This window comes from Cynocephalus volans, chromosome 15 (genome assembly GCF_027409185.1).
Source record: "Cynocephalus volans isolate mCynVol1 chromosome 15, mCynVol1.pri, whole genome shotgun sequence".
Classification (NCBI taxonomy): Eukaryota; Metazoa; Chordata; class Mammalia; order Dermoptera; family Cynocephalidae; genus Cynocephalus; species Cynocephalus volans.
The window spans coordinates 97,089,459-97,114,419 of NC_084474.1; the positions used below are offsets into that span (position 1 = coordinate 97,089,459).

At 43.3% G+C, this 24,961-nt stretch overlaps 1 protein-coding gene across 1 annotated transcript; it reads right to left on the bottom strand.

Moving 5' to 3' along the window:
• Positions 1 to 1,970: 1,970 nt before the first annotated feature.
• ZNF250 (zinc finger protein 250) lies at positions 1,971 to 24,961 on the bottom strand. Its single transcript, XM_063079098.1, has 7 exons — positions 24,909 to 24,961; positions 20,345 to 20,503; positions 19,571 to 19,658; positions 19,214 to 19,340; positions 18,852 to 18,962; positions 16,944 to 17,003; positions 1,971 to 3,894 (listed from the first exon to the last, which is right to left on the bottom strand). The coding sequence occupies exons 3-7, from the start codon at positions 19,610 to 19,612 to the stop codon at positions 2,570 to 2,572; spliced, it is 1,665 nt and encodes a 554-aa protein (XP_062935168.1). The 5' UTR covers positions 19,613 to 19,658; positions 20,345 to 20,503; positions 24,909 to 24,961; the 3' UTR covers positions 1,971 to 2,569.

Below are 24,961 nucleotides of genomic sequence, written 5' to 3' on the forward strand. Positions count from 1 at the left end.
GTCCATCTGGTGGAGAGGTGGCTCAAGGTCTTCCCGCACCCACTGCACTCAGAGGGCTTCTCCCCATTGTGCACGTTGTGGTGCTGAAGGAGGACCGAGTGGTCACAGTGATCCAGCTCTTCTCCAAAGTGACACTTAGTGGTCTTGTCTTCTCTGAAGTTAACACCTCAGTTATCTCAGATGTCTGAAGTTTCATTTCAGTGATTTGTCTTTTGGAAGTGACACCTCAGTGATGTTAGTTCCACTGGAGTTTCAGTTCAGTCATTTCAGCTGCTCAGCTGTAAATCAGCAGTGACCTCAGCTCCTTTCTCCAGTTGATACACAGGTGGCCAGTTCCCCTCTGAAGTCAAGACCTCAGTGTCATCACCTCCTGTATTAGTCCATTTCTGTTACTTATAACAAAATAACCTGGAACTGGGTGACTTATAAAGAAAACAAAATTTATTGCTTACAGTTTCCAAGGCTGGGAAGTCCAAAGTCCAGGGAACACATCTGGTGAGGGTCTTCTTCAGTGGTGGCTTTACAGCAATGTCGGGGTCTCACACGGCAGAAAATGGTGGAGCAGAGAAAGAGACTCTCAGGTGCTCTCTCTCTTCTTTTAAAGCCCCCAGAACCACGCCCCTGACCACCATTGTTAACCCATTCACTACAGCACGGTCCTCACAATCCAATCACCTCTTCAAGGCTCCACCTTTCAATTACCATAATAGGATTTCCCACCCTCAGCAGTTACACTGGTTATTAATCTTCCAACATATGAACTTTGGGGGACACAGTTCAATCAATCCACAGCAGCTCCTCTCACCAGTGTCTGCATAGACAGCAGGGAACAAGCTTTAGTCTGCTTCATGGTGTATTGCTGTAACTGAAGGGTCAATGCTCTAATGCCTATTTTCTCCAAGGAGCTGATAAATGTTGAGAGAGAGGAACAACCGTTCTCCATCAGGCACTTAACAGTTAGGATTTGAAGTGGCTTGAGTCTCATACGTTTGTTTCCTCTGCAGCTGGCTGCTGCTAGAAATGGCTCTGATAAAATTTAAATACATATTTACATACTGATTACCACATTCATCACATCATTTTGTTTTAGCCTATATTTGAATTATTTATTCCATTTGCTTTGTTTTCATATTGTCTTCATTTTATATTTTGTTGTTACTCTATTATATTTGAAGGCCATCAAATTAGAATTCATTGTGCAGAAGAAACTGATTTGGTACTTAAACTGTACAAAGGTAACTGGAAAGTTTTTCCTTTTGTCTCATTTAAGGAAGTTAGCTTTCTGGACCTTAGCCTTTGATTTTCTTGATCAACCCAACTATATCATGAAAGAGTTAGAATTTCTGTAAAAGAAGAAACATTAAGAGTTCCTGAAGTTTACCTGGTATATGGATAGGCTTATATTCAAAACATCTTAGTCACATAGCTATAACTTCAAAGCGGGATCACTAAGTAGTTTTCACTGAATTTGTAATATGACTGCAGCTGGGTATCAAACAGAAGACAAATGCTGTTCAAGGAAAGAAGAAACTGACAAGCTTAAGGTTAAACAAAAATAAAATTACTTTTCATTTGTCCTAAAAAAAAAAATCCCTCAAATACAGGAATGGAAATATTAAGTCAAGAAGCTCTACCTGAATTTGAGAATTTTATGTCTTTTATTTCTTAAAAATATGCACTAAAGAAATTTTTCATAATTTTTTTTGAAACACCATACAGTGTAAAGAGGCACCCACTTGGTACAGAGCTCTGAGGTCTGCTCTGAGTGTGGATCTTCCCTCCTATGCCTGCGTGGGACCTACAGGTCCAAGACATCCCACAATCTTTGGGGCACAGGTCCTGCAGGTCATAAGAACAGGTTTTAAGGACAATACCCATCTCTGAGTTGAATTTTTACTAAAGAGTTAGGACAACCCTTTTGATCTTGAATAAAGTTAAACCACCAGATAAAAGAATTTTCTAAATATACATCATTTCTCACTAATGGATCTTGACTTTCTTCCTTTTTTTCATACATAACAGGTGTTTCCACACACGAGATTTCCAGCCATTTTACATGATGATGCTTAATGACAATCTTCTTTTTGTATCACTTTATCCACACAGCACTTCAGTGTTTTAACAGAATACTGAAAATAGTCCAACATTCTAAGTGCAATAATTAGAACGGTCAATTGTATTTAGGAAAGGCAAGTAGTGTTCTAAGAAAAAGAACTTTATTTGGAATGTAACAAAGTTTTATAGGGACAATAGTCCTTATGCCTTTTGCTCACTTCAAATAAGCTAACGTTAATGAAAGAATTATAGCTGTCTTTACCAAAATTCACTACAATTGTATGACTACTCTCTAATACAACTGCAAGATGTCGAGGAACATAAATCAGGCATTCCCTGAAGTTTTTGCACAGGAAGAACACGCCCAGTGCTTCTCTTTGGAGTTATTTTGTGACACTGAACCACCAAATAAGGGCTTCCTGTACAACTGACAGAAGCATCTCCTGGGCTGAAGGCTGCCTGTGGCCCCATGTGCAGAGTTTCTGTGAGTATGGATTCTCATGGCGGCCGCAAGTCACAACTTCCTGTGCACTTTCTGGTGCTGGATCAGGTGCCCGTGCTGGTTGAAGGCACGCCCACACTCCCCACACTCGTAGGGCTTCTCGCCCGTGTGGATCCGCTGGTGCTGGATAAGCACTGAATACTGGCTGAAGGCCTTCCCGCAGCTGTTGCACTCGTAGGGCTTCTCGCCCGTGTGGGTCCTTAGGTGCACAATCAGAGTTGCTTTCAGGCTGAAGGCTTTGCCACACTCCGTGCACTGGAAGGGCTTCTCGCCTGTGTGGATTCTCTCATGCTGGATCAGGGACCGGCGTGCGCTGAAAGCATGCCCGCACTCACCACACACATAGGGCTTCTCCCCAGTGTGGACCCTCTGGTGCTGGATCAGGTGTGAGTGCTGAACAAAGGCCTTTCCACACTCGTAGCATGCATAGGGCTTCTCCTCAGTGTGGATCCGCTCGTGGTTCATCAGGGTGGAACGGTGGCTGAAGGTCTTCCCGCACTCGCTGCACTCGTAGGGCTTCTCCCCGGTGTGCACATTGTGGTGCTGAATGAGGACTGAGCGATCGCTGAAGGCCTTCCCACACTCGCTACAAGCATAGGGCTTTTCCCCAGTGTGGATTCTCTGGTGCTGTAGTAGTGTCCTCTTCACACTGAAGGTTTTCCCACACTCGCTGCACCCGTGAGGCTTCTCCCCAGTGTGCACCCTCTGGTGGCTCCGCAGGACGGTGCTGTGGTTGAAGGCTTTCCCACACAATGGACACACATATGGCCTCTCTCCTGTGTGGATCCGCTGGTGCTGAATGAGATGCGAGAGCTGAGTGAAGGCTTTCCGACACTCCAGGCATTCATGAGGCTTCTCTCCTGTGTGTATCTTGTGATGCTGTGCAAGATCCGAGCTCACTCTAAAGGCTTTTCCACACTCGTTACACTCGTAGGGCTTCTCGCCTGTGTGGATTCTCTTATGTTTACTAAGGACTGAGCTCTGGCTGAAGGCCTTCCCACATATACCACACACGTAGGGCTTCTCTCCAGTGTGGATTCGCTGATGCTGAAGGAGATGGGAGCTCCTACCAAAGCACTTCCCACACTCGATGCACATGTAAGGTCTATGTCTGCTGGGAACCGCTTGGTGTTGAATGAGTGGCACACTCTGGCTCAAGACTTGAACCTCCTGGTGGCCAACAGGGTTTGGACTCATACAGAAGCTTTCCTTTGTTTCATTATTTTCTTGATCAGTCATCCCTAAGGGTGTTTCCCCTAGAATCACTGTTATTTTCTCTGAAATCAATGGCTTCAGACTGAAGTGTGTATTTTGGTTCTCTCCTTTGGTTTCACATTCTGAAACAACAAATCCAAATGAAAACATTAACACTACTTAAAATTACTGCAGAGAAAGTGCACCCCTGAGACCGGCTTTGCTGATGAAGGTGCAGTCTCTGAATACATTTGGCTGTGAGCTGCAGAGAAACGGAACTCCACAACCGTGTCAAACAACTAGAAGAGAAAGGAGTAAACTGTAGTCTGAGGTCACACCCCTGTGTGGAGCACACACAAGGCACATGGCAGTGGGGAAACATCCTGGTGCTGCCTGTGCCCTGCCCTCCCGGGAGTCCTCTTGTGGACTGAGCTTCCAAAGGCCACGTGGGGCAGGCACAAATGCAGGCCCATGGCTGTCGGAACCCACAGGGCAGACAGCAAGCAGCACAGGCTGGTGGGGAGAGGTGTGAACTTGTGAGAATAAGTAGGGCGTGTCATCCTGGAGCCAAAAGGCTTGTACGTGGCGGGTGGTGCTGCAACCTCTTTGTGGAAAATAACTTCATGTGGAGAAGGCACTGGGTGGGGGTGGGGAACCTGGAGATGCAGAGGAACATGACAGGGATTTGCTGCCAGGCCTAGTCCAGAGACGAGGCCTACAGAGGTGGCTGTGTGGATGGGTGGAAAGGCTGGGGTGGAGACACTTCTCTTCAAGTCAAGGGCTGTCAGCTGACTGTGTGAATGGGGAGGCAGGGGGTGCTGAGAAGACAAGCTGCCACTCAGATCAAGACCTGAGGTGGGGACAGGTGCTGTGTTGGGAGGACGGCTGTGGTCAGGCACCTCAGTTAGTCTGCTGACCTGCCCCACCTCAGGGCAGAGCAAGGGGCTGACTCTGCAGGGAAGCAGGACATGTGCTAGGCCCTCCAGGGGTGCTCCTGTGGCACAAATGACGGCCAGGCCTCCCAGGGCCAAAGTGTTCAGTCTCAGCACTGGGGCTTCTGATGCCAGCCCCACCCTGATGCTTTACCACTGTCTCCTAAAGGCCTCTGCTGGGCACTGCTCTGAATGCACAAGAAGCCCCAAGGCACAAAAAAATCTGAGAAGTGAATTCTCACTTTTCTCTTGTTGAAGGACACTCCCAGGGTCTGCAGCAGGTGCCAGTAGGGTCAGCAACCCCTGGGGGAGAGTGCAGATTTGGCGAACTCTGACCCAGAGATGCCAAGAGCTCATGGCTGGGACAGCATCAAAGTGCATGTGTTTGGTAACAGCTATAATGAGATATAAGCTTTAGGGCTGGCCCCGTGGCTCAACTGGGAGAGTGTGGTGCTAATAACACCAAGGCCACAGGTTCGGATCCCTATATAGGGATGGCTGGTTAGCTCACTTGGGAGAGTGTGGTGCTGACACCACCAAGTCAAGATCCCCTTACCGGTCATCTTTAAAGAAAAAAAAAAAAAAGAGAGATATAAGCTTTAATTCTTAACTGGTTCAGAACTTGGCTTGGGAAGACAGGCACTGTCTAATGGGCCTCCTGAAACCCAAACAAGAAAACTTGAAAAATAAGAGACTCTGAATCTAAAAGGTCCATCCATAATGCCAAGAGACCTTCTAAGATAGGCACGAACATCTATTAAGTGTTTTATGACTGAGGTGTCTCGAGAAAGATTTGAGCAAAGGTGGCAAGTATATAAAACATGTGCTTGATTTGATGTGTGATGTCTTTTGACATCTGAGGAAGTTACCTCGGAGAGACTAATGCATACCACATGCTAACATTTCCTGCAAAACAAGCAAGTGTGGGGGTGGAGAGACTCCCTCAAGGATACCCCCCCAAAATAACACTGAGGATGAGGGGTCCCATGGTAGTGGTGCCGAGGCTGGGTCCCTTTCCAGGCCTGATTAACCTGTTCCACCATAGCCACCCTGAGCTTCAGGGGCCCTCTCAACATGTAGACACCAGACTGTTCTTCAGGGGTCAGTGGGTCCTCTGCCAGGACCTCTCTTTCTGGAAGGAACTCAGCTCTTCCCTCCTGCCGTGGCCAGTGGGCCTTCAGAATTTGTGTCTCTCTTCTGATTCCTTATCTTTCTCTTTTCCCACACCAGCATCCAAGCCCTTGTTCCTGTCACCAGGCCCACAGCACACTGTTGTCAATCCTGACATTACCTGGTCACTCACAGGCACTGGATGGCCCTTCACCACGACCAACAGAGGCACACAACCCTCAGCCTGGCATGCAAAGCCAGGGTAGACCAGCCAGTCCAGCTGCATATCCTGTATCTCTTTTATTATTATTATCTTCAGTACCCCACAAATATACATAATCAATTATGCTTTAATAAAAACTACAACAAACAAAAAGAAAGTAAAATAAATAACTAAAAACCAAAACAAACAAATGAACAAAAAACAATGAAGAGAATTCACAATCACCAAATCTGCACTACAAGTTATGTTAAAGGGCGTTCTTCAGACAGGAGAAATATGATACTTGACAGAAACTTGCATTTACACAAAGAGATGAAGATCTTTGGAAATGGTTAAAATGGTAACCATTTTAAATATAGGAAAATATAAAAGACTATGAAAAAATGTTCTACATCACTCTACAAGATAATTGTCTAAAGTAAAAATAGCAGTAATATATTTATTGTGACTTTACAGCATATGCAAGAGAAAAATATGACAATATCATGGAATCTGGGGTAGAGGGATAGGGAGGTTGTTAAGATCTAAATGCCTGTGTTCCACCACCCCACCACCCCCAGATCATATGTTGAAGCCCTAACCCAGCATGATGGTATTTGGGGATGGGGACTTTGGGAGGTAATTAGGGTTAGATGAGGTCTCAGTGCTCTCAAAAGAGACAACAGAGAGTTTGTTCTCTCCTCCCCCTCCACATGTGTACAAAGAGGTCATGTGAGCATGTAGCAAGAAAGTGGCTCTCTGCGAGCCACGAAGAGAGCACTGACCAGAAAGGCTAAATTGGCCAGCACCTTTATCTTGGACTTCCCAGCCTCCAGAACTGTGAGAAACAATCTCATGTTTAGGCCACCCAGTCTGTGGTATTTTGTTACGGCAGCCTGAACAGACTAAGACACGAGTATATCGTTGTAAGACTTACACTACATATAAAGTGGTAATACTATCTGAAGGTAGACTACAGTTAGGGACATATATTGTAAGCCCTTAGAGAAGCCACTAAGTGTTCTTAAAAAAAAAGAGGTATACGGTGCCAAGAACATCAAGGTCCAGGGTTCTATCACTGTACAGGCCAACTGCCAAAAACAAACAAACAAAAACAAAACAAACAAACAAACAAACAAAAAAAGAGGCATAAATGACAAGCCAATAGCAAACATAAAAGTAATCAATAATCATAAAAGTACTCAATCCAAAAACAGGCAGAAAAGTAGGACGAGAAACAAAAAGGAGATGAAACCACCAGAAAATCAGCCAGAAGACAGGTTTTAATTCAGTGGTATCAATAATTACTTTCACTGTAAATGGCCTAATCACATACTAAAACTTCAGTCAAAGAGAGCTTTGACTCATTACTTTCTACATACCACTGGAGCTGGACTTAAGCCTTACAGATTTACTACATCTAGAACCAGAGGATTCCAAATGGCAGGTTTTAAAGTTTGACAGCAGAAGCTGCAAGGTAACAGGTGCTGGGACAATGAGCTCATAGTCTCCCTGAGCTGTGTACAAAAATACGCTCCTAGATAATGGTGGTTACAACAATGGCAGCAGTCTTCTCTCCTTATCAGTGCCCACAGGACACAGTACTGATCATGTTTTCTATACCTTACTGCCAAACCTGACAATACTGTAAGGAACATGTTATTATCCCTGTTTTGGAGAAGAGATGGGGGCTGAAAGGCTCAGTAACAGGGCTGAGGCTGGAGCAGGCATTTGGACCACATCCACAGAGCTCCAAACCCATCTTCAGCCATCACATTTCAAGGCAGGAAAACTATCCTCCTACAACTTGCAGGTACAGCAGGCCACGACAAATCTATAGCAACAGATTTAAAGTTAAAATGTGCTTTCACAATGGCTGGCACAGGATCTGTGGGAGCTGGGAGAGCCCATGTATGCAACGCTTGCTGTAGCCTGTTTCCACTCCCAATCTCATGCCTGCCTGTCTCTTTCTCCACCACCTGCTGGATCTTCTAGGTGTGAACTGGGTCATCTTCCTCACTGCCTTCAACCCTTGTGGCTCACCCTTCACCCAGCCTATCACCGAACTCTCACATCCCCCAATTCTACTTGCAAACACTGCATCCATTCTTCAAGGCATACTGCAAACGCCATCTCTTCACACTGTCCTCTCCCAGACTCATGGGGCAGCTTCTTAGTAACCCCAGAATATTTTGCTGGTACTATTTTTATGGTATTTTGGCTTTAAGTCAGTAGGTATGAAAAACTATTTTCAAAATACATGTAAGATATAAGGGATATGGAAACAACCCAAACGTCCACCAACTAATGAATGGATAAATAAAATGTGAAGTCATAAAATGGAACATTATCAGGCAATTAAAAGGACTGAAGTATTGATAAATGCTACAACTTGAATCAACCTTGAAAATAGCACGCTAAGTGAGAGAAGCCAGTCACAAAAGGCCACATATTGTTTAATTTTATTTATATGAAATCTCCAGAATAAGTAAATCTATACAGAAAGTAGATTATAGTGGTTGCCTGGAGCTGGGGTGCTAATGGGTCTAAGGTTTCTCTGAGGGGTCATGAAAATGTTGTAAAATTGATTGTGGTGATGGTTGTACGGCTCTGAATATACTAAAAACCATTTAATTGTACACTTTACATGGATGAATTATATGACATGTGAATTATATTTTAATAAAGCAGTTTAAAACAGATATAAAGAATGAAAGAATGACTACTCATGTGCCCAGTTTAAGAAAAAGAATGGCTCACCTACTACCAAGAATAGGGTAGAGAAAAAAAAAAAACCAAAAAACCAAAAACGTTACTACTAGCTTGGACATCCTGTGTGCCTCTATACCCCAAACCGTATTCCTTGACCCTCAGAGGCAACCACTACCCCAATCTTATTCATTACTTGTTTTTATAATATTGTCTTCCAGAAAGTGTCTTTTCACTCTATCAATAATGTCTTTCAAAGTGCAGGAGTTCTTAATTTTGGAAAAGTTCAATTTATCAGTTTATAAAATAGATTGTGCTTTTGGCATCTTATTTATAAAATCTTTGCCTAACACAAAATCACAAAAAATTTTTTTCCCACTGATCTTCTAAAAGTTTTACAGTCTTAGGTTTTATACTGAGGTCTATGAACCACTTCAAGTTAATTCTTATGGTGCAGGGTATGAATCAAAATTCATTTTTGGGGGGGCATAGGGATATCCAGCAGGATTTGTTGAAAAGAACATCCTTTCTTCACTGAATTGCCTTTGTGCCTTTGTCAAAAATCAGTTTTTGACTATGTGTGAATCTATTTCTGGACTCTTCGTTCATTCCATTGTTAAAATGTTCGATTTTGATTTCAATACCATACTGTCTTGATTGGTGTAGCTTTATAACAAGTTATGATGTTATGTACCGTGTACCCTACATTTTTTTTCAAAGTTTTTTAGACTATTCTAGGTACTCTGCATTTCCATGTGAATTTTAGAATCAGATTATCAATTTTTACAAAAAAGCCTGCTGGAATTTTAACTGGATTTCTACTGAATCCAGAGATCAATTTGGGGATGACATCTTAGCAGTAATGAATTCTGATCCACGAACATGATGTATTTTAAATTTATTTAATTACTTAATTTCTCTCAGGAATGAATGTTTTGTGGCTTTCACTATATAGGCCTCCCACACCTTTTGCCATATTTTTTCCTAAGTATTTTTTACTTTTTGACAGTATTATAAATGATAATACTTTCTCTTTTTTTCCCTGTTGTTTTAAGTTTCAATTTCTGATTGTTCACTGATAGTATATAGAAATACAATTGATTTTTGTATATTGATCTTATATCCTGCAAATTTGCTAAACTCACTTATTCTAGTAGCTTTTTTGTAGATTCCACAGAATCTTCTATGTAGATGATTATGACCTTTGCAAATAGAGATAGTTTTACTTCGTCCTTTACAACCCGGATGCCTTTTTTTCTCCTTTCCTTATTGCTCTGGGTAGAACCTCCAGTATAGTGGTTGAACAGAAGTGGGGAGAGCACATATTGTTGCCTTGTTCCTCATTTTAAGGAGAAAGCACTCAACCTTTCACCATTAAGTACGATGTTAGTTGTAGGTATTTTGTAGATGCCTTTTTACCATGTTGACGAAGTATCCTTCTAATAGTAGTTTGCTGAGTTTTAATCAGGAATGGATGTTGGATTTTGTGAAATGCTTTTTCTGTGGTAACTGAGATAATGATACGGATTTTCTTTTTTAGTCTGTTAACATAGTAAATTGCATTGATTTTTTTAAAAGTAAATTCTTAAAAACATTAGAAACTTTTTTGGTTGTACATATTTGTGGCAAACATTTTATTTTGGAATAATTCTAAATTTACAGAAAAGTTGCAAGAATAGTACAAAAAATTTCCTTGTACCTCTCGCCCAGTTTCCCATATTGTTAATATCTTACATTACCAAGGTATATTTGTCAATGGTAAGAAATCAACACTGGTATAGTACTATTAACTAAATTTCACACTTTATCTGGATTTTGCAGTTTTTCCAGGTACCACACTGCATTTAGTTGTCATGTATCCTTAGTCTCCTCTTCTTTCTGATAGTATCTCAGTTTTTCCATGTTTATTGTGACTTGACAGTTTGGGGAGTACTGGTCAGGCATTTTCTAGTATGTCCCTCATTTTGGGTTTGCTTGTCTTTCCACATGCTATTCTGTGGATATGAATCACTAAGTCTAGCTCATTCTCAAGGGGGAATGGATTAGGTTCCACTTTCTGTAGAGAGGAGCTATCTACATATATTTCTTGAAATTCTTCTGTAAGATTTGTCTCTTTTCACTAGTATATTTTAGCATAAAATAATTTATTTTTATCAGTATGGACTCATGTATATTTTATACTTTGGGTTAATAGTGCAAGATGATGTTATTTACTTTGTTGTTTAAATTGTTCCAGCTTTGACTCTTAGCTGCATATCACAAATTTTGATATGTTTTCATTTTATCCAGTTCAAAATTCCTTTTAATTTCTTCTTTACTCTCATGAGTTATTTAGAAGTTTGTATCGAATTTCCAAATATTTTGGAGTTTTCCAAAGATCATTCTGATACTGATTTCTAATTTAGTTCCATTTTTGTCAGAGAACATACTTTGTATGATGATGCTTTTAAATATAATGGGAGGGCTGGCTGGTTAGCTCAGTTGGTTAGAGCATGGTGTCGATAACACCAATGTTCAGGGTTCATCCTTATACTGACCAGGAACCAAAAAAAAAATCAATGGGACTTTCTTTTTATGGCCCACAATATTTTCTTAATAAATGTTCATGTGCTATAAATGCCAATCAAGTCAGGTTGGTTGATGTTGTTGTTTGATTTCACTACACCCTTGATTTTCTTCCTCCTTGTTCTATGAATTATTGAGAGAAGAATGTTGAAATCTCTAATGATACTTATGGATTTGTCTATTTCTCTTCGCAGTTCCTTCTGTTTTTGTTTCATGGATTTTAAAGTTTTGTACTTAGGTGCATAAATGTTTATTATTGTTATATTCCCTTGATTAACTAGGCACTTTGTCATTATATAAAGACATTCTTTGTCACTGTTAATATTCTTAGTTCTGCAATCTACTTTGTCTGAGATTAGTCATTATAGGATTCTTTTCATTAGTGCTAGCAAAAATCTTTTTCCATTTTGTAACTTTTAACCTATTCATATCTTTATATTTAAAGTGTATTTCCTGTAAGCAGCACGAGGTTTTTTTTTTTTTTAATTCGATCTGGCAATCTCTTCTTCTTTTCTTTTCTTTTTTGGTACATGAATTTAACACTGGATGTTGGTGTTACCAGCATCATGCTCTAACCAATGAGCTAACCAGCCAGCCCTCTCTGTCCTTTAATGAGGGGTTTAGATCACTTGCATTTTAATGCAATTGTTCACACAGTTTAGTCATTGTCCCTGTCCTTTGTTCCATTGTCTCTTTCTTGATTAGGTATTTTAGTTGTTCTTGGTATCTCAGCTATAACTCTTTGTTTTTTAATTTTAGTAGTGGCTGTGGATTGAATGTACCCCCCTCAAATGCAATAAAGCTTAAACTATGTCCCCCAAAGTTCTAGGTATTGGAAACTTGGCCCCCACAGTGACAAGTAGTAAGAAGGTGGGAAATCCTATTATGGTAACTGAAAGGTGGGGCCTTGAAAAGGTGATTTAGTTGATGGTTTAATGGTGGTCAGGGGCATGGTTCTGAGAGCTTTAAAAGGAGAGTGCATGAGGAGCTATTTCTCTCTTTGTTCTGCCATGTGAGACCCCTGCATTGTTGTAAAGCCACCACCATAGAAGACCCTCACCAGATGTGTTCACTGAACTTTAGACCTCCCAGCCTCTGAAACTGTAAGCAATAAATTTTGTTTTTTTTTACTAATTACCCAGTTCCATGTATTTTGTTATAAGCAACAGAAATAGACTAATACAGTAGTTTTAGGGTTTATTGTATGCATCTTTGACTCATTACAGTCTACCTTTGAATAATTCTATACTATTTTGCACATAGGATAAGAAACTTACACCACACTTCTATTCTTCCCTCCCAGCCTTTATGCTAATGTTGTCATACATTTTATTTTTACATGTGGCATAAACCCCAAAACACGACATCATTATTTTTGTTTGAGCAGTCACTTATCTTTGAAAGGGATCTAAATAATATTAATAACAAAATCTTGTTTACCCACATAGTTACCATTTGGGGACTCTGTTCCTTTGCACAGATCCAGATTTCCATTTCATATGAATTCCTTTCTGCCTGAAAAACTTTAACATTTTGGGTTGTCCGGGTCTTCTGGTGATGAATTCTCTTACCTTATGTATGTCTGAAAGTGTATTTTGACTTTACTTTTGAATGATATTCTTACTGGGAATAAAATTCTAGTTGACAAGTGTTTTTTCCTTCAGTACTTTAAAGGTGTTCCACTGTCTTCTCATTTGTACTGTTTCCAACAAGAAATCAGCTGTCATCCTGTGTTCCTCTGTATGTGGTATGTTTTTCTTTGGATGCTTTAAAAATGTTCTTTTCTTTATCACTGGTTTTGAGCAATTTGATTATCATCTGATTTAGTGTAATTTTCATCATGTTTATTATGCATAGGGTCCATTGAGGTTCTTGGATGTGGGTTTATAGTTTTCATTGATTATGGAAAAATTTCAACCATTAGTTCTTTTTTTTTTCTCCCCCCTGCAGCTGGGCAGTGTGGTGATCTGAAGGCTGACCTTGGTGTTGTAAGGCTGCATTGTAACCAACTGAGCTAGCTGGCTAGCTCTGCAATCATTAATTCTTATAATATTTTTTCTGACTCTCCTGCCCCTGCTTTGTTGGCTCCAATTACATGTCTATTAGGCCACTTCAGGTTGTCCCACAGCTCACTCATCTCTAGTCTTTTCAGTCTTCTGTTTCCTTTTCCATAGTTTCTATTGCTTTGTCTTCAAACTCATTAATCTTATGTAATGTCTAATCTGTCATTAATTCCTTCTAGTGACTTTTCTATCTCAGCATCATTTTCATCTCCAGAAATTAGATTTGGTTCTTGTAGTGGATTGAATTGTCTCCCCAAAACTCCTTGAAGCTTGAATTGTGTCCCCCAAATTTTACATATTAGAAACTTGGCCCCCACTGTGACTATTAATAGGGTGGGAAATCCTATTATGGTAATTGAAAGGTGAAGGCTTGAAGAGGTGATTAAATTGTACGACTGTGCCATAGTGAATGGATTAAAAATGGTGGTCAGGGACGTGGTTCTGAGGGCTTTAAAAGAAGAGGAGAGTCTGTCTTGTTGTCTCTTCTCTCTCTGCTTCCAACATCTTGCAATATGAGACCCCTCGGTTGCTGTTGCTACCACCAGATGGACTTTGGACTTCCCAGCCTCAGAAACTGTAAGCAATAAGTTTCATTTTCTTTATCAATTACCCAGTTCCTGGTATCCCATTAGAGCAACACAAAACAGACTAATACAGGTCTTTTAAAATGTCTTCCATACCTTTGCTTAGTAAGTCCAGTATTTCCTCTAGCTTCTTGAACATATGGAATAAATTTACTCTGTTTCAGTATCCTTACATTCTATCATCTGTGTCACTTCTGGTCAGGCTCACTTGACTAATTAGAAGTTTTTCTTCTAATTACGGTTGTAATTTTTTATTAGATGCCAGACAATGTAAACTTTATTTTGCTTGGTGTTGGGTATTTTTATATTCCTACAAATACTCTTATACTCTGTTGTGATATGAGGTTAAGATACTAGGAAGAAGCATTATTCTTTTGGGTCTTGCCTTTATAAGCTTTGTTAGTGGGCCAGAGTAGTGTTAGAGGCTGTTTTTGCCCACTATTGAGGCAAGATCCTTCTCAGTACTCTAATGCCTTGTGAATTATGAGGTTTTCCACTCTGGCTGTAGGGAACAGATAGTATTCCCAGCCTTGTGTAAGCACTGAGCACTGAGCACTGTATTAATTTGCTATTGCTGTGTTACAATTATGACAAATTTAGCAGCTTAAAACAACACTCACTTTTTAGGTCATAGTTCTGCAGGCCAGAATTTCCCATGGCATGGCTGGGTTCTCTGCTGAGGTTATCACAAAACTGAAAAAAGCGTCGGCCAATCTAAGTTCCTGTGTGGTGGCTCAGGAGATAAATCTACTTCTAAGCTCATTTTTATTGTTGTCAAAGTTTAGCTGCTTGTAGCTTTAGAACCCAGGTGACTGTTTCCTTGCTGGATTCCAGCTGGGGACCACTCTCAGCTTCTGCATTCCTTGCCATGTGGTCCCTTCCATCTTCAAGGTGGCAATGGTGTATCAAATCTTTCCCATGCTTTGAATCTCTGACTCCTCCTACTGACCTCTAGAACCAGATTTAAAGGACTCTCCATTCTTTAAAGGCAACAGTGCCTTATAACATAATCTAATAATGAGAGTGAAACCCATTCTATTTACAGTCCTGGGGAGTATGCAAGGTGGGCATCTTAAATTCTGGCACCACAGTTACTACTCCCTCTGATTTTTTCTGATGGCTCTTTCCTGGCTTTGAGCAATTTCCTCACATGCATGTACTAATCAGTACTCAGCTGAATACTCAAGGGGGATTCTCAGCAGATCTCTAGAATTCTCTGTGAAACTGATTCCTCTTTGTTACTCTTCCATGTGACTTCCAGTAACCTTGGCTTCCCTGGACTCCCAGATGTCTCAATTCAGGGAGACCAAGGAGCTCTGCCAGGGTTCCCCCTCCTTGCATCCTGACCTTCTCTAAGCTGTGAGTTGGGGCAATTGTAGGGGTCCTCTGTTTCCTGTTTCTCAGGGCTCATTTTCTTTTGTTGTCTGATTTCCAATGACAGACTGATGTCCAACATCTTGAGAGCTGTGTTTTCATATATCTTGTCCAGTTTTTCAGTTGTTTCGAGTGGCAGGGTACCTCTGGTCCCTTTTACTCCATCTTGATTGAAACTGGAAGCCTTCTCACTTTTTTTTTTTAAAACAGTTTTACTTTAGAAGTTTGCATCTCTAAACACTAATTTAGTTTCTGAGCTTTCTATAATTCCATGCTGCAGTCTTCTGCAACTTGCTGTCCCCTCTTGGCATTATGTTCCTGACATTCATCATGTTGTTTCATAGCAGTTATTCAATCATTTTCACTGTGGTATATTACACTGTATTAAAATATCATAGTTTATCTGTCATTCTACTGTGGATAGACATTTGGGTTATTTTCAGTTTTTTCAATCATGAAGCATGCTTTTATGAAGATTCTTGTATGCTTCCTGGTACTTACAAATGTCCTTACTGTGTGCATGCAGGAGTGGAGACCGTGAACATATTCATTATTTTCAACTTCATTTGATAATGCTAAACTGATTCCAAAGTGGCTGTGTGAATTAATACATCCCCATTAACTGCTCCACATCCACACCATTAACTGCTCCACATCCACACCATTAACTGCTCCACACCACACTTGAGATTGTCAGATCTATCTTTTTTTCATTCTGAAGATGTTACATGATATACCATGGTGGTTTTGATTTCCATTCTACTGATGAATAATGAGGCTGAGCACGTTTTCTTTTTTTTTTTCCTCTTTGGTTTTCCTCTTCCATCATGAACTTTTTTTTAAGTCCACTTTTCTTTCTGTGTATTTCTGTGCCTTTTTCTTCTTTTCAGAGCAATTTATCTGTTAAGTGTGTTCTGTATTGATAAATTAAAACAGTGAGGATTTAACAGATTCTTCATTTAAAAAATCTGAATTCACTGTCATCTGTTTAACAAGATTTTAACATATCTTATTTTAGAAAGTTATATTATGTGTTTTTTAAACTGATAGACACCAAGTTTTAGTTGTTGATTTTTTTTTTTTACCTATTTCATCTTCACAGAAGAAAAGCCTGTAGGCCAAAGAAATAATTCCTCATTTGTATTGAAAAGTATCATTTCCATTGTTTGAAGTTTCTTGAATGGGTGGCTTCTGACTTGATGCCAGAGTAACAAGAGCAAAATGACTTTAACAATAAAAAATAAATCGCACATGAGGTTACTCACTTAATAATTCATGGCATAAAAGCATTAGATGATTGCGAGACAGACTCAAGCTGCTGTGAAGACTGCCAATACGCCACACCCGCTAGCACCTTGCATCCACACTGAGCAGACACTGTCCAGAAGCCACCTGCTTTTGGAATGATGGCTTCAGTTGTCTTGAGTACAGGGTAGGCAAGTATGTTTTAAGTGTGACAAAGCAAGTAAAGGGGAAAATAAGTGATCCCACTAAAACAAAATTTTAATCAAAAAAAACCCTCCCTGGTATTTTGTAGGGAATTGTATAATGAGCTTCATAGCACCCTGAGGAATTTCTTTTCATCCTGGTGAAACATGAACTTTAAAACCTTCAGGGATTGTACTGAATTAAAAAGATCAGACATACACTTACCCCATGGACAAAACCTGTCTTGCTGCATATAGGTTGTAGTGCGGTCACGTTTGAGGTTGTCTATAAAAGGAACAGAGAGTTGAAGTGATAACAAAACACTTCCCTGTTACAACATGTAAGTGCAATTTACTGAGTTAAAACAGCAGGTGTGGGGCTGGGCAGGCACACACACTTATTCATTCTAAGGAACTGCTAGGGCAAGGCACTGGTGCACTCTGCTCCTCACTGGCTCTGATGCCTATGGCAGTGACCCAGGCTGTGGCAGGTGGCTTCTGCTTCTATGCACATCATTTATCTAAAACTCACTCAGTCCCATCCTTCTCTGTAGCCTGTGCCAGAGGCAGAGCAACCAGGAGCTTCTGTGCAAAAATTTGTCATCTTCAACCTCCCACACACTTTGAGACTTTCACAGTCTCTTCAGCATCAAGTTCAAAAGGTTCTCAAAGGGAGTCTAAAATCTCCATCAGGTGAGAGCACAGGCAGCCCAGGGAGCTCAGGTCTGGTTTGGCAGTGGTGGCTAAACTCCCTCCCTGTTTTCTTGCCTCCTATGGTAGCAGTCAGCAAACAGTCTAAAGTTCTGTGCAAGATTTCCATGACTAATGTTGTCTTCTTGTTTACAGTCGCTGGAAAATTAAATTCCTGTGAGGCTGGCAGATCAATTGTTCCTCAGAGACATTTGAGTTTGCAGGCTGATAACAGGCAGATTGCCTGTAATACCTAGTGCCCTGAACACAGAGTGTCTAGAAATAAGGAATAGCTTTCAAGAGTAAAACCACCACACCTGAGATGCTGATGCCAATTAGTCCATGGAAGTATTGCCTGTGCTGTCCCGAATCACCCCAGGGGGACACATCTTGACAGGACAGGCTGACTGAAGTTTTCCCCAAGACTCAGACCTTGCAGGCAGCGGTTGTTGCCTAAAGCAACTGTGAACATGGCCTTCAGGGTTGGATCTGTCTGTATCTACACCATCTTCCCTTTTATAATTTTACCTATAAAAGTCTTGTACATCTTTTGTTATATTAATTACTGGATACTTTACACTTCTGATGCTATTATAAATGTTATCTTTTTAAAAATTACCCCACTGTTTGTTGCCGACAAATAGAAATACAACTGGTTTTGTATTCAGCAGCACTGGTAGATTCTCTTCTGAATTCTAATCAATCTTTCGCCAAGTTGACAATCACATGAAGTGCAAACACTTTTCTTTTTCCTTTCCAATTCTTATGGCTTTAGTTTTATTGTTGTTTTAATTTGCCTTATTTTGCACATGGGACCCTCAGTACAATGGACATGGGAGGGCTGGCCAGTTAGCTCAGTTGGTTAGAACATGGTGTTTTAACACCAAAGTTGAGGGTCTGGATCCTTGTATGGCCAGCCACCAAAAAAAAAAAAAAAAAAAAGGAGGACACAGGAATAGTCGGCTCCTTTATCTTCCTCTTGACATCAAACAGTGAGCTTTCGGCCCTACTACGAGTGCCAGGTTCAGAAACTTCCCTTTTATGTTTAGGGACTTCATTCTTTTCTAAATCAACCAGGTAACCCTCAAAACCTGAACTTCCCATTAGGACTAGACCTGGCTAACCAGTCTGTCCCTCTGGGCAGGGACAGAATCACTACATCTTGCCCCAACCTTGCTTTTACAAGGCTTTGCATGTCTGTCCTTCTATCTTTGCACCCAGCTCTACCATACTGTCTGGATTCACTGCCATGCTCACTTTCTGCCATGGACTGCTACCTGGCCCAGCAACCATAGACAGCAGACTCCTTTGCCAGGTAAGGCCTGACATGTCTTGCCCTGGGTGGAAGCCACTCCTGCCAGTGGCTCAGTCTCAAATAAGCCTACAGCTATGTTTGGGATCTGCTTAGCCCTCAAGGAAGAAGGGGCCGGCTCCCCTTACTCACCTGAGTGGCCAATCCCCAGGCCCCAGCTCTCAGCCCACTGCTTGTCCAGGACCCATGGGTCTTCCCCTCGCTCCAGCTGGGAGATCACGTCAGGCTTGGATCCTGGAAGTCCTGCTCGTGGAGAGGGAAGTCCTTTGTTTAGACAACACTTACTGAGCCACCCTCCCCCTGCCCATGCCACCTGAGGACATGGAGAAGGATGGGACCAACCTCCTGCTGGACCTGAGCACCCAGGGTGATAGAGTGAGCCTCCAGGACCAGCCTGCTCTGAGGCCTCCACCCCACAGCCGCCTTTCCTGGGAAGCCCCTACCCCAGTCCAACACATATAGACACAGAGACAAGGCCTGCTGAGGGGCCTTACCCAGTGAGACCACGTTCCCGTAGGTCTCCATCATCACATTTCGGTAGAGGCCCCTTTGAGCAGGGCACAGGTGGTTCCACTCCTCCTGAGAAAGGAGCACAGCCACATCCTCGAAAGTCACCTTGGCCTGGAAAGACAGGGACTGATGCAAGTAAGACCAAATATTGACACGTGATTGGGAGTGGGTGCAGGCCACACTGGTGGTTGGAGGGAAGGGGACCTGTGAGCTGAGGGGAGTGATGGGAATGAGCCCTAGAGTTCGGGGGATGCAGTAAGGGCCAGGCTGCTGCCAGGAGCCTGGGCATGAAAAGAACCTCAGGGCCTGGGGACACTGTAAAGGCCTTGGGGACAGCTCACCTGGGGTACTGCCGGCAGTGGCAGGAGCCTGGCCGCTGCCATCGCCGAGTGTTCTGGGGCCTCTGAGGAGGATGGAAATGGAAGAAGCCTGTGGGGCAGAGGAAGAGGGAACACATGAAGGGCCCGGCCTTGACCCCGGCAGACCCTAATTTCCTGGGGGAGTCTCAGGGGGTCCCTGGTCCTCATGCAAAGAGTCAGTGAGGTACATGCCAAGATGAGGCCTAAGGAGCCGTGGCCTCTACAACCCTGCTCTTTCCTGTCATGAACTCTGATCCTATAGTTCAGGAGCCTTTCCTGGCCCTAAATAAACACATGGTTCCTGAGTTGGCGGTGGGCCCAGGAAGGTCCCATTTAACAAGTGCCTGGTGTCTCTGATCACCAGGTGCAGGGAACATGTTGCCCCCCCGCCTCAAGGGCTCAGGGTCCTAAGCCTTCACTCTCCAGAATCCCGGGTCTGCGTAGTTGTCCAATCACATGTCTGCATGGGGGAGCCGATAAAGGCCCTGGGTGTCTGCCCGGCTCACCTTGGCCCCACCCCATGGTTCTGCACATATACAAGGTCAGTAGCTCATCAGGGCCCTGCATGTTCTACAGCTGAGGCACACACAGGTAGGATGTCAGCAGGTCAGAGGAGGTCTACAGGCGTCAGGCCAAGTTGCCTCCCAAAACATCTTCCGAACAAGGAGAGGTTCAGTAACCAGGGTGGGAACTGGATGGTTTTGCTTGATGCCCACATTCCTGTGGGGACCCCACCCCCCAGGCCCTCAGTCACACCTGAATATCCTCTGGCAGCTCTGGTGCTCCAATGAGGCAGGGGCTCTCAACTTTGTGGCTTGTCAAGGGTGTTGGCAGCAGAGGCATGAGAAGTGGTCAGTTCTGGGTGAATTGAGTCCAAAGTGACTTAGAGATCTGGTCTCAGCACCGAAGGAAGACCTGCCATCAAGTGAGAAGGGGAGGCCTGGGGGTGGGTGGGTGCTGGGGACACACCAGAACAAGGAAGCTGAGGTGTCTGACACATACCCAAATGGCTGGGAAAATGGTGGGCGGGGGGACGATCGAGAGCTCTCCTGACACATTTGGTCCTATAGAGGATAGGGTTCAGATTTCCGGAACATTCAAGGGGAGTATGCATCAGGGATACAGAAACCCAACAGGTGACCAAGGCAGTAGATCATTCCAGAAAAAACGTGATACAAGAATACAATCAACCCTCTTATGCACTTGGCTCAGCTGGGCACCACGACAAAGAGGCTGCTTCAAGAGTGAAACAGTGGGTATCATGGGTCACCAGGAGGAAACAGCCAGAGGGCAGGCAGTCAGGGACATCATAACCCCATTTTCTTTAGAAAACATCAGATATGTGTTTATATATGCATAGGCAATTTTTGGGAAGATAACACAATAAACTAATAACAGCTGCCTCTCAAGAACAGGACAGAGAGACTCAAGATGGAGAAAAGCTGACTCAACCTCACCCATCCTGTTCTCCAAAAATGCCCAATCCCCCTAATGTATGTTTGTGCATTTCTCTGTAAGAACAATGCAATTCTAGTTAGAATTCCAACAGGAGTCTTTGAAAGGAGTGAATAAAACTACCTTAGAATTCATATGAACAGATGCTGGAGAACAGGCAAGAAGGGAATTTAGAAGAACAGGGATTGTGGCCCGCCTTGCCAGGTGTCAAAACCAACAATAGGAAGCTGGAAGCCAGTCACACAGATATATGTGGGAATTTAAAAGATGACAGAAGTTGTAAATTTCATTTCAGTGGGAAACTGATCGTCCACTTTAACTTATATGTATCTAGAGGGGATATGCAATAATCAGTTTCAGATTAAGTAAAGATTAGGTGTGAGTAGTAATGGCCTCATGTGCTGTCTCCTGCCCTCCCTGTCCCCATATCTGGCACTGGCCCCCCTCAAGGAGCAGCAGCACCTTCTCTCCTGCTACAACCTGTCCTTTCTGTGGGTCTCCACCAGCACACAGACCTGCCATCTCTTCTCATAGTTCAGTCATGCTCCTGGGGACTACACCCTTGTCAAGCTACCACCCCATGGGAGCAGACGCTCCCTTGATGGTCTCTGTTCCCTTCTCCTCCTCCAGGGGGAATACCATCTTCACAGGGTGTCATCCTCTCCTGGCCCAGAAGTGGCCGTGGTCAGGGTCTCCTTTGATCTGCCAAATCCAATGTCAATCCTTGGTCTTTGTCTACTGTCTGCAGTAGGGACACGGTTGGCTTCCTGGGTGCTACTCTCTCAGAGGGGCCTTCTCTTGTGTGTCCCTCTACTACTCCCTCCTTGTGTACCTAGGAACTGACCTTGGCATATTGCCAAGTAAAAAAAGCATATTGCAAAGTATGGCTGTATTCTGGTAAAAAATGAACAAAATAAATTTATAAAGTGGCATTAATAGTTTAAAATTTTTCATTGCTTGCACTTTGGCAGATAAAGGTCTGGATGTTCTGGAACAAGCCTGCTGCAGCATGCAAAGACAGGCAAATAACGCATGCCTCAACCTAAATCTAACAGATTCACAAGTTAGGGAAACAGAACTATCTGGGGTGCTGGGAAATGGCTTTTAAGTAGCCACCTCTTTTGCCTCCCAGATTCTGAGGCCCAATTCCAGGTTTTGTTCAACTGGAACACAGGAGTTTAGGTGTGAAAGGAGAATGGTGTGAACAGTTTTTTAAAAATTAAAAGATTGGCTCATAACAAGTCCTGAACAGATGTTGGGCACCAGGGCTGGGAATCACCATCAGAGTATCAGAAAGGGTACTTGGGGTACCTAACACTTGGGCAAATCCAAACAGCACCCACTCAAGGTGCTGCCTGTCCATGCAGAGCCTTGGGCGAGCAACAATCCCACCCACCCACCAGTCACACAGTGGGCAGCATGAAGGGTTCATTCTTCAGAATCAGGAATTTCCTTCTTGGAAATCTCCCTAGGGAATAATCCAAAACAAAACCAAGAATAGAGTGGTGTTCTCAGCAGCAATGAGCACTTAAGAAGGGAAGAAGCCACACTGCAGTGAGACACTCTCTGCCAAGCAGCGGGGAAAGGGGAGTCTGGCTCTCATGACCACTGTGAGGCAGGATCTAAAAAAGGGACCACAATGACAGAGATTCAAATCGAAAATTTATTTATTTACTTATTTTGTAAGCTAACCTTTAGAAACCTATCACTCTTTTTGGAATTCCTGATGATCTTGATGTGACAAAGCAAGCGTACCTGTCCTTTCAAAGGACCCTGCACATGGTAATATGCTGTGACAGGCACTTACCTAGTCCCTTGATCTGAGATGAGCTGCCAGGATCCGCCCCCCAGAGCCACCGCCCTCCCTTCCTCCTCACCATCCTCAGTCCCTTGGCTTCCTGCTAGCAAACCCTGCTCTCTCTTCATCTCCACCTCACCATCCAGGGTGGAGGTAACTTCAGAAGCAGCAGCTTCTAAGCCACCTGTGAGTGCAAAACACTCTAAACACAACCACCTGCAACCTTTCCAGAGTAAATGATCAGAAATATGTAGCCAAATCAATACCTTTCCTATACACCAGCAACACCTAGTCAGAAAACATAAAGGGAAAAAAGATTCTATTCACAAATAGCAAGAAGAAACAAGCTTAAACTTTAGAAATGCACAGGATCCCTATGAAGAGAACATTATGGACAAAAGAAGACAATCTGAAAAGCACACACGACAGGTCTCAAAAAAAAAAAAAAAAAAAAGACACCACAGATCACGGCGATGTTAATCTGTCCACTTCATCCACAATGTTAACACATTTCTTACTCCTGGGGTGGGTGTGGGGGATTTTACAGACAGCAAATACTTCTACATTCATCTGGGAGAATAAACACACACAGGGGCATCTCCGAGACAGTGCGAAAAAAAGAGGACTGAGGGGCTGCCACAGGGCCACAGTGACAACAACAGAAACAGGGCAGAGCAGGGTGAAGTTTATAGAAACTGATGGTGGGGATGAGGACATTCAAATGGCTAGGGGAAAGATGATTCATTAAGTGGTACTAGGATGATGGGTTAAATGCTTAGGGAATATAATTAAACCTTTATATAAAGCTCATCAAACTCCCAGAAAGTAAAAACAAACAAATAAAAACTCCCAGAAAGTAGAGCAAAGACAAAGAGATTTTTAAAAGATCAGATCATCTCATATTATATACTGAAAGTCTAATGAATCCATTAGACTAACGAATAAATATGAGTTAAAATTTAAAAACTACAGAAAGAGCACTTGAATAAAAATTCAGGTGAGTTTTTATTGTTTGATGTGGGAAAGACCTTTCTAAGCAAAAAAACCCCAAAAACAAATGCAGAAAGCCTGGGGGGCAGAGACCCACAGACGTGAGGTGTGCAAATCAAACCTGATACACATAAAGTCACCATAAAGTCAACAAATGGGCCTAAAGATACGTAAGGATTTAGTATAAAACAAAGGAGTTTTTCAAACCAATAGAAAGATGAATCATTGTGCAGATGGTATTAGAAATGGCTATTATTTAGGAGTGAAAAAAAAACCGAAGCTGGATTCGAAACATCCCACACCAGAATAAATTCCAGATGGATCCAACATTTTACAAATACCAGAGAAAAACGAGAGCTTATTTTAAAAGTAAACTTGTTGTGAGGGAAAGTCCTTTAAAATACATCCCAAAGCCCCCAAACCTTAAGGGAAAAATATTTGACCATTAAAACCCTAAAACCGTGTATCTCAAAACCCCAAACCGGAACAGAGCGTCGCCTCACAACCAGCTGGGAGGCGTCTTTTCCGCGCAGGGGGAAGCAGGGGAACGGCGCGGCACGAACGAAACGCGAACGGCTGCGTCCGCCGCTCGCCACAGCCGCCTGCACCCAGGCCATCACCGCAGGCTTTCCTCTGTCAAATAATTAAAAGTGACAAACGGAAAACGGCTGCCACTTCGAGAAGGTTGGTCTCGTCATGACGACGGGGCTCTTGCGAGCAGCGAAGCGCCGGCGGCAGCGCGCGGGCGGGGGCTCGGCCAGCGCCCCGGGACCGGCGCCTCAGGCGTCGCCGCGGACAGGACGCCCGCGCCCCTTCCGGGCCGCCCCGCCGAAACCCACCCGAGGGCGGCCCTGGAGCCCCGCCCGCGCCCCCCGGACCCCGACCCCAGCCCGGCGGGCGTGCCCGGGGGGACCACCGAGGGGGAAGGGCGCGGCCGGTTGAGCGGAGGGGCCGCTGCGTGGCCGTGAGGGAGGCACCGGCACGAGCCGAGGGGCAGTGCGTGCGCGCGGGGCAGCGTCCGCCGGGCTGGACGGGGGCGGTCCCGCGGCCCGGCGCCGACACGCACCCCGCACTCACCGTCCGCCGAGGCCTCAGGCGCGCAGGACCGGCAACCCGCAGCCGCCTCAGAC